Below are 9,439 nucleotides of genomic sequence, written 5' to 3'. Positions count from 1 at the left end.
TGGCCCAGTCCTTTTCTGGCCTGCATACTCACCAGACATATCCCCCGTTGAGCATGTTTGGGTTGCTCTGGATCGATGTGTACAATAGCGTGTTCCAGTTCCTGCCAATATCCAGGAATTTCGCACAGCCATTGAAGAGGAGTGGGACAACGTTACACATGCCACAATCAACAGCTTGATCAACTCTATGTGAAGGAGATGTGTCGAGCTGCATTAGGCAAATGGTGGTCACACCACATACTGACTGGTTTTCTAATAGACGCAACTACTTTTTTTAAAGTTATCTGTGACCAAGAGGTGCATATTTGTATTCCCAGTCATGTGAAATCCATAGATTAGGGCCTCGTGAATTTATTTCAATTGACTGATTTCCTTATATCAATCAATCAATCAATCAATTTTATTTTATATAGCCCTTCGTACATCAGATAATATCTCGAAGTGCTGTACAGAAATATGAACTCAGTAAAATCTTTGAAATTGTTGCATGTTGCATTGCAATTTTTGTTCAGTATATATAGCCAAGTTAACCTTACTCATTGTGTTTCTATTTGGTAAAATCGTCTGCCACATGGCATATATTGTTACTCCTTATTGTGTTTAACTTTTCTATTATTGTGACAAATACCATTTGTTTCGAATTGAACACTTCTCCTGTGCCTTATGTTGGTGTTCAGGTTACGTCATGTATTTAAGTTAAATGACAATCATTCTTATTTGAATTGAAATATGCACTTTTATGATCATATTTGTATTCCGTAGAGCAGATTGTATTGAATTCTATGCATAAAGATCGTTGCAGGTTACTTAGACATCAATTAGATCCTATTGAGGTGACTAATGCTCAAGTATTTTGTTTGGGTCCTTTGTAAAAGTGTATGAATAATTTTAGGGCAGAGGCTTTTTCTAGATTCATGTCATCTGTGTCTGATGACATAATGTGACAAAGTGCTGATGTACTGTGACATCTAGAGGCCATATGCTGATATCATATTTGAATGTCAGGAAGGTAAAACAATATGTGGTAAGTTCGTATATTTTGTACATTGCGTTGAATTCATTTTCATGACTTCAGTGAATCAGTGACTATTATATTATATTGTATTTAATATGCAATATGCAGATTTCTCCTATTCAAGTATTATTCAAGCCAGGTGGTTAACTACTGTGTAAAATGTGATCCTCCAGACAGTTGTGAGATCAGGTCAATTAATATACACTTCCTTTAGGTTTTAGTGGGCATGTCTGGAAGTTGTCTTGAGGTAGATAAGGTACAGAGGAGCTGTTGGAATTACACCCCTTTGTAATTCTATGTAAACGTAATATAAATATGACTTTACTGTACTGCACATCTAATCTTCATACAGCCAGCAGACAAAATTAATGGTTAAGCTACAAAACTTATCTCAGCATTTGGACTTTAACCTCACACAGGTTAAAAGATAAAGGAAGATCCTCTTGAATTTTAACTTGGGTGCCCGGCTGACATCATGTATAAGCTGAGTTATGTATAAAGAGTCCCATAACCTCTCGAGCCTTATGAGTGGCTGCTGCTCCACATGTGTGCAATGGGCAAGCAACTGAAAAACCGTGTGAGCGGGAGTAGCCAAGTTCGTGATTATGATGAAATTACATCTTTCTTGGGAACATGGGGACCCTTTCAGCGGACGATTTTCTTTGCATTGGCTGCCAGCATCCTCCCAAATGGGTTTGTTGGTATTTATATTGTGTTTGTAGGCGATACACCACCACACCAATGCTATATTCCTGAGGAGTATAACATCAGTGAGACGTGGAAAAATGTGACAATCCCCATGGTTACAATGAATGGTGTGTCACAGCTTAGCTCTTGCTTAAGGCTCAAATTGGAGACCGTTAGAAACTACTCTAACCTTAACATCGTCCCAAATGTGGATATCAACGTGAGTGAAATTGAGCTGGAGAGTTGCTTGGATGGTTGGAAATACAGCAAAGAGGTCTACCAGTCAACAATTGTCACTGAGGTGAGTCAGGAATATTCACAATATACATTCTACTTTCATTGTAACATGTAAAACATCACACATTTTACAGTACAAAACAATTGTCTAAAATCATATGTACACACCTTGTAATCCAGGAAAATGGGTAAATATGAAATGAAAACTATACAACAAGGAACTTTGTTTTTAAAGTTCAAGAATGAGTTTCCTTGAAGGGTGTCGAGATAAAGTCCACAAGCCCTCAATGGCATATGCAGTCAGCTTAACTTGACATTTTCACATTTCATGTCAACTTTTGAAGAGAGCTAAAATGACCTGTATCAAATATTAACCGTCTGCGATCGGGGAAAGCAGTCTTCTGTTGAAGAGCACAGTGTCAATGATTCTTTTGACAAATCATTATTTAGTGCACTGATTCCTTGGACGAATCGTGCTTGAAGTGGAGGCAGAGATTTTAAGGTTTTTAACCGGACAGTTTGTGGTGCTTCTGTGGTGACGAGGTGACAAATCTTCTGTTTCTGCTAGTTCTGATTTTGACACTTTTGCTCCCAGAATTAAATGAAGTGGCTACCCTCATGCTGGGCTGGGAGCAACACAGACCTATAGATCCATAGTCGAGGATTCCTCCAAACATACAAAGGGTTCCATCTTCTACACTGATTAGTAGCTGATCTGTCTGTCACTAATGGTTTGTTTTGCAGTGGGACCTGGTATGTGACAATGAGTTCAAAGAGCCTCTGACATCCTCAATATACTTCCTTGGTGTTCTGGTGGGAACCTTTATCACAGGACAGCTGTCCGACAGGTGTGTATGACAGAGACAAGTTTGGAAAGAACGAAGAACATCATATCCATAAGGACTTCTGTGGTTCTTACATTGAGTTGTGAAAATATAATTGTAATTGTAAGAGGCTTGCAGGAAGTCAAAACAAAATGCAGTGTCTTTGTCTGCTGCTACAGAATCCCACAGTGTTCACAGGATCTCATAAAATACAACAGTGAACAATTAGTGTGTCCTTGGCCATTATACAACCACTATCAACATATAGGAGAATAATACTTACTTAACAATCAGTGTCACGGCCATTGACCCTCAACCTGTACCTTGAGTGTCACAAACACTAGAAATCATGTGTATTTCAAACATTGAGAATATATTCATATGCTAAGCATTGTGTTAATCACTCTAAAGTGAATATGAACTTCAGTGATCTAAAACAACCCCATTAAAATCGTGCAACACAAAAGATGTTATGACTTAACAGTTCATAGATTACATTTGGATTGGAGCAGTTCACAATAAAGACTTTTCTTAATGCCATATCGTCTTACTGCCATATCTTCACTGTGCATCTTTTAAATTCCATTAATAGGCTAAATCAGGTGTGGGCATCTCCAGTCCTTGGGGCCTGATTGGTGTCACACTTTTCCCCCATCCCCAGCTAACACATCTGATCAACTAATCAGGATCTTCAGTTTAGAATGTAATTCGTTTGTTCAGCTTTGCTAGGGATTGGGGAAGAGTTTGACACCACTCCGGCCCACGAGGACTGGAGTTGCCCATCCCTGGGCTAAATAATAATCCAATTAGAGTTGTTCATAACTTTTGACAGGTTCGGAAGAAGGCCAGTGCTCTTTTCCATGATGGTGTTACAGACTGTAGCTATATTCGCCCAGATATTCTCCCCAAACTGGGAGGCATTCAGCGCCATCTTCTTCTTTGTGGGCTTTGGTGGATTCTCCAACTATGTGGTAGCTTATGTGTTAGGTTTGTGACAAACTTTAATAAAAAAAATTAACTTCCATTCATTCGTAACAGCTCAACTTCAGATTTATCCAATAAGAACACATGACACAATACACCTTTGACCTGTGTGCTGGTTGGTGTCTGCAGGATCTGAGATTCTGAGCCCTGGGACACGCGTAGTGTTTTGCTCCCTGGGTGTGTTCATGGGATCTGGTTTGGGCCAAATGTTCATGCCAGCGGTGGCCTACTTCATCCGTGATTGGAGGTGGCTTCTGGTACCCATGGCTGGTTCTGGACTGATGTACATCCCCCTCTGGTGGTGAGTTGATGAATTGAGGACCCTCAACACTGTCTAGTTGAGGACATGGTCTAACTGTACAACCTACTGTATGTTTGATTGGCACAGGTTAATCCCAGAGTCTCCCAGATGGCTGCTCTCTCAGGGAAGAGTTGAGGAGGCTGAGGCCATACTGAGAGACGCTGCCAGGAGGAACGGAGTTGAAGCACCAGAGGTCATCTTCACTCCCATTGAGGTAAGCAGTTACCTTTAGTGAATAGGTCTAGATTTGAGGGTAACAGAATAGGTCACACTTACACTATAGCTACAAAGAAAAAAATGGATACAGCGACAATTACACCTATGTGACAAGTGAACTTGGACGACACCTCAAAAACACAGAAAAATTGAGGTTGGAAGTGGAAGGAATATGTGCATTGCAAACGTGGAAGTTTTTAAACTTACAGTATTTCTTCCCTACAATAGATTGAGGATGCCTGCAAAAATATGGACAAGAAATATAATTTCTTGGACATCCTACAGAACTGTAACATGGTCTCAGTTATACTAATTTGTTCTCTTTTGTGGTAAGTCGTGCTCTCCGTTGCATTATAGTTGTATTCCAAGATATGCTTAAAATACCAGAGTCTTATCACTCGTTAAAGATAGACTCTCCTTTATGATGTTGCCACGAGCAGCACCGCACATTTTGAGATGAGCATGATGCAAGGCTCTCACAGTCACACAGAGTATGTAAAAAGGGCTTTATAAATACATTTGATTGATTGATTGATTGATTATCTATGCATGTGCACTAGTGTCTTTTTCGTCAGCATGCTAGGCTAGCTTATGCTTTAGCAGCCCGTTGGATTCCATGACCTAACATTATATAGTAGCTGCGGGAAGTGTTGTGGAATCCAATGGGCTGCTTCAAAATCAAATCAAATCCAACTTTATTTGTCACATGCACTGAATACAACAAGTGTAGACTTTACTGTGAAATGCTTACATACAAGCCCTTAACCAATAGTTCAGTTCAAGAAGCTAGCATGAGCTAGCCTTGCCAATTCATAGACAGTAATGCTAGTGCGTTAGAGTGTTTTCACATACATATGTGACTGACCGGCTCGATTAGGTCTTATGTAGCAAAATTTGAAATTGTTTTTTACTTTGGATAAAAATAGAGACTCAGAGATATAAAATGGCATGTCATACAGTACATTACAGTTGATGAACAATGGTTAAGTAATTCTACTTTGAAAGCTGATCAACTTGTAACCCCACTTTTGAGAAAATGGCCATTGAATGTTTTGGGACGCCTACTTGAGAGCTCTTCTTTGTCTACACCCATTCAGCATCGTTCACTTAAGCCTTATCCCCCCCCCCCCTCCCATCTATTTAAGGATTCCCATGTAAGGCCATGTACTAAACAACAAAAGATTTCAAGACTAAAGGCTTGTTTATACTATGTCTATCAACAGTTGTCGCCGTGACATCATGAACATTCTGTTGTCGTCCGACATCAAACTTGTCATTGTCGTTATAAAAAAGTATGAACACAAAAACTACAGACTGCATGACATCAGCAGCCTGGTGGTCTAAAATAGCATAACTGGTGTATTTTAACACCAATAAACCCACCCGTTTAAAAAACAATTCAGTATATGTCAAACCAGGCAACTAAAACCAACTTTCAAAACAATGTTTTGGTTCTTTCTAGCTTGTTAGCTAGCTAGCTAACGTTCAAATAATGACCACGTCATATACAGTAGCCCCCAATGTCTTCACTTTAACTAATTTGTATTCATTGTTGCAAGAAAATAAATTCACAACAAGATCATTATTTACAAGTTAATGGCAAACTAATTACAGAAAATAGCTTGCTGTGGTGAGTGTGACGAAATTAAACAGGGCATTCTACCGGAGAACTTTATGATTTGGACACTGTCTCTTTGGCCTAACGTTATATCGTAATTTGACTTTGATAGAGGTCATGTTGTTTTTCACATTACTGTCTATGGTAAACACATAGTATGTCAAATAAAACAAAAGTTTATTTGTCACATACAGAGGTTGTAAACAGTACAGTGAAATGGTTACTTGGTGGAGTCTTTTGTTTAGACATCTAACTAGCTATCTAAACAATTAACCATAATCCCTCTCTGTCACGGATGTCATGGTTCCCCTTAGTTTGAAGATGTAATCCGGAGAAAGGTGTTTTATACAACAGTAGCCTTCTGTGTGTTCTCTTTTCGACTCCCTCTGCATATTTGAAAACAAACGCCAGAATGTTCTCAATTTCTATTGCTATCATACTCTAATTCCACTGGGCATTCCACTGATTTCAAAACTCGGTCCTCCAGAAAGTGGAGAGCAACACTTTTGCAGTTGTACTATGTGAAATCTTTTTAAAAAAGCTGCGTTAGAAAGGATTACCTACACATACTGACCAGCTCATGTTATACACAGAAGCGTGCTACATGGCAGACCAATCCGAACTGATCGCTCAGCATGTCCAGCCTCATCCATTAATTATCTCAGCCAATTATGGCTAGCGGGAAGGTTCCTGCCTTTTCCGTGGCTAAACCAACTCGGCTCTTAATTTAACAATTGAATTCGTATTTACAGATGGCATACAAGTTTGTTTTTTAAGGCACATGAAAGTTCACATGTTCCAGACGGCATTTCTGCAGCCCCCCCCCCCCCCCGAAAAAATATATAGGTTGTATGTTCAAATGCCTCTCCTGTGAAGTGTTGAAGTGCAACATATGACTAGTTTCCTGAAACAGGTCACATACTGTATCTGAAGTGTGCGGGAAATGCCCCGATGCTCCGACACTGCCACATTGCTCTGTCTGTTATGTTAATACGCCTTGGTTGCAATACGGTTTTAGAAACATCTGGAACTTACCTTCCAAATTGTCTCGAATTTTAAAAAACAAACAAAAAAAAGGGTTAAATTACCTCACACCTTTATAACACAATTCCTTCATGACCGTATTTCCATGTTACAGTGTGTTTATGGAAGAGAGAGGCGACCACCTGTTCCAATTAGCTATGTAACGTCTCTGAACACCTGTGTGTCACGGAAGTTGGATGCCAGAAAAGTGTTTTAACGGAAAATATTGTAACTGAAAAATACTGTCGGCTGCAACTGTGTTAAAACAGTGTACAGTAAGTGTATATTTTGCATTTGTAAGAGGATTTTGGTCGAGTTTATTCTGCTTTTCTTCGTGTCATCTTCAGAAAATTGCATGTAGCTTTTCTCCATACCTTCGTGGTAGTTTGTACTGGCATGTCAGATTGGCCTTGTGGGTGTGACCAAATCCAAGGACTGGATTCCGATTGACTAGTTGTAGGTCGGCTATTCAGACATTTATTTCACAGCAATTTGTGACTTGTTGGTCTCTCATCATTTTATTAATATCAGACTATTATCAATCATCACACTGTTATTAATATCAGACCCATTACTTGACCTGGGTTACATGTACTACAACCAGTATTTGCAATCTTAGAGAGCTATAAATAATGTATGATGACTGCTGATTGCAGTATTTATGTTATTTTCCTATTGTCCCTTTAGGATGGTCATCACCATGGCCTACTATGCACTGCTATTCAATACCACTAACCTGCATGGGAATTCCTATATCAACTTCTTCCTGTCTGCAGTTGTAGAAGTGCCAGCCTATATACTCGCTATGTTACTGCTGAAATTTTGCTATCGAAGATTCTGCCAGTCATCCACTCTGTTTTTTGGCGGTTCTGTTATTCTCTTCATCCAGATTATCCCAGCAGGTAATGTTAAAATGTCATTTCTAGTCTAGGGGATACACTATTTTATGTTCAGTTCATTATGAACAAAGCAATGTAAAACCCATAAGCGTTCCCTACTGCACATAATCAAATGCTGTTTCACTTGTGTGAAAACATGAGCTCTTGATGTCCATTTGATATGCGTGTGTGAAGGTCAAGAATGTCTTGTCAGAGCTCCGATACAAGATATTAACCCCTGACTGACGTCGCCACTCAGATCTCCCAGGAGTGGCCCTCTTCCTGGAGATGGTGGGGAAGTTTGGCATCACCACAGCGTTCTGTGTGGTGTACGCCGTCACGTCGGAGCTCTTCCCCACCGTGGTTAGGAACATGGCTATGGGGACGTGCTCCATGGCAGCACGCATCGGCAATATCATCTCCCCCTTCATCATCTACCTCGGTAAGACCAATCAATCAGTTAATCAAACAGTTAATGAATCAATCAATGTCAACATTGGACTGTTCATAAAGTTGTATCTATATAATCTTGCCCTCTTTTACCAGGTAATCATTACAAGTACCTGCCATATATTTTGATTGGGAGTCTGGCTGTGTTATCCAGCCTACTTTGTTTCGTTCTACCAGAGAGTTTTGGAAAGGTTCTCCCTGAGACAATACCACAGATGCAGAAGCTTAGAGGGTAATTCATGTATTTCATAGGTGTTATAATAGTTAATAGCATATGGTAACGTTTCATAGCTTGTTCTTATGATGGCATAATGATAATAGCAACAATAATGAAAACAACAATGTTTATTAGTATCATAATTACAGCAATTATCATTAGGAATAGTATTAGAATTATAATAGCAGTAGTACTAGTAGTACATTGCAAGTATATGTTGTATAATGTGCTACACTTATACGTCTCTCATTTTGCAATAGGTTCGGAAGTAAGAAGAAAACTGCAAATATAAGTAACAATCCCGTTGTAGAAGAAGAACAAAGATTTTAACTGACTCACGTTGTTACTTCCCACAAGACACTGTACATAAATAAAGTTTTTTAATGAACATGTTTTAATTTATATCTCATATGTCATTGTTCATAGACACTGAGTGTACAAAACACTAGGAAAATCTTCCTACTATTCAGTTGCACCCCCTTTTGCCCTCAGAGCAGCCTCAATTCGTCAGAACATGGACTTTACAAGGTGTCGAAAGCGTTCCACAGGGATGCTGGCCCATGTTGACTCCATTGCTTCCCACTGTTGTGGTTGGCTGGATGTCCTTTGGGTGGTGGACCATTCTTGACACACACAGGCAACTGTTGAGCTTGAAAAAGCCAGCAGTGTTGCAGTTCTTGACACACTCAAATCGGTGTGGCTGGCAACAACTACCATACCTCATTCAAAGGCACATCTTTCAAAGGCACATCTTTCAAAGGCACATCTTTTGTCTTGCCCATTCACCCTCTGAATGGGCACTGTACAATGGCGCCGGAGCAGAAGGCAGACATTTTACGCACCCCCAACTGATTGTGTTTTTTTGTCTGTTTATCTGCATTGTTTGTAACTTATTTCTTTACTATTTTTGTACATAATGTTGCTGCTGCCGCCTCTTATGACCTAAAATAACTTCTAGAAATCAGGACTGCGATTACTCACCACGGACT

At 39.6% G+C, this 9,439-nt stretch overlaps 1 protein-coding gene across 1 annotated transcript; it reads left to right on the top strand.

Moving 5' to 3' along the window:
* The first annotated feature begins 1,488 nt into the window (after nt 1–1,488).
* On the top strand, nt 1,489–8,842 carry LOC129868882 (solute carrier family 22 member 4-like). The gene is made up of 10 exons (XM_055943207.1): nt 1,489–2,003; nt 2,684–2,787; nt 3,596–3,750; nt 3,877–4,048; nt 4,136–4,262; nt 4,493–4,593; nt 7,593–7,807; nt 8,043–8,225; nt 8,330–8,465; nt 8,711–8,842. Exons 1-10 carry the CDS (start codon nt 1,560–1,562, stop codon nt 8,778–8,780), a joined length of 1,707 nt encoding a protein of 568 aa, XP_055799182.1. The 5' UTR covers nt 1,489–1,559; the 3' UTR covers nt 8,781–8,842.
* Nucleotides 8,843–9,439: the final 597 nt, after the last annotated feature.

The sequence above is a fragment of the Salvelinus fontinalis genome, chromosome 2, assembly GCF_029448725.1.
Source record: "Salvelinus fontinalis isolate EN_2023a chromosome 2, ASM2944872v1, whole genome shotgun sequence".
NCBI classification, from domain to species: Eukaryota; Metazoa; Chordata; class Actinopteri; order Salmoniformes; family Salmonidae; genus Salvelinus; species Salvelinus fontinalis.
The sequence above is the reverse complement of the archived record's forward strand: the minus strand, read 5'-3'. Positions and strand labels throughout refer to the sequence as shown.

Coding starts and splice junctions, on each gene's coding strand:
- LOC129868882 (XM_055943207.1), top strand. CDS start 1,560: ATGTGTGCAATGGGCAAGCAACTGAAAAACCGTGTGAGCGGGAGTAGC. Junction 4,594..7,592: donor CTAATTTGTTCTCTTTTGTG/GTAAGTCGTGCT, acceptor TTGTCCCTTTAG/GATGGTCATCACCATGGCCT. Junction 8,466..8,710: donor CAGATGCAGAAGCTTAGAGG/GTAATTCATGTA, acceptor ATTTTGCAATAG/GTTCGGAAGTAAGAAGAAAA.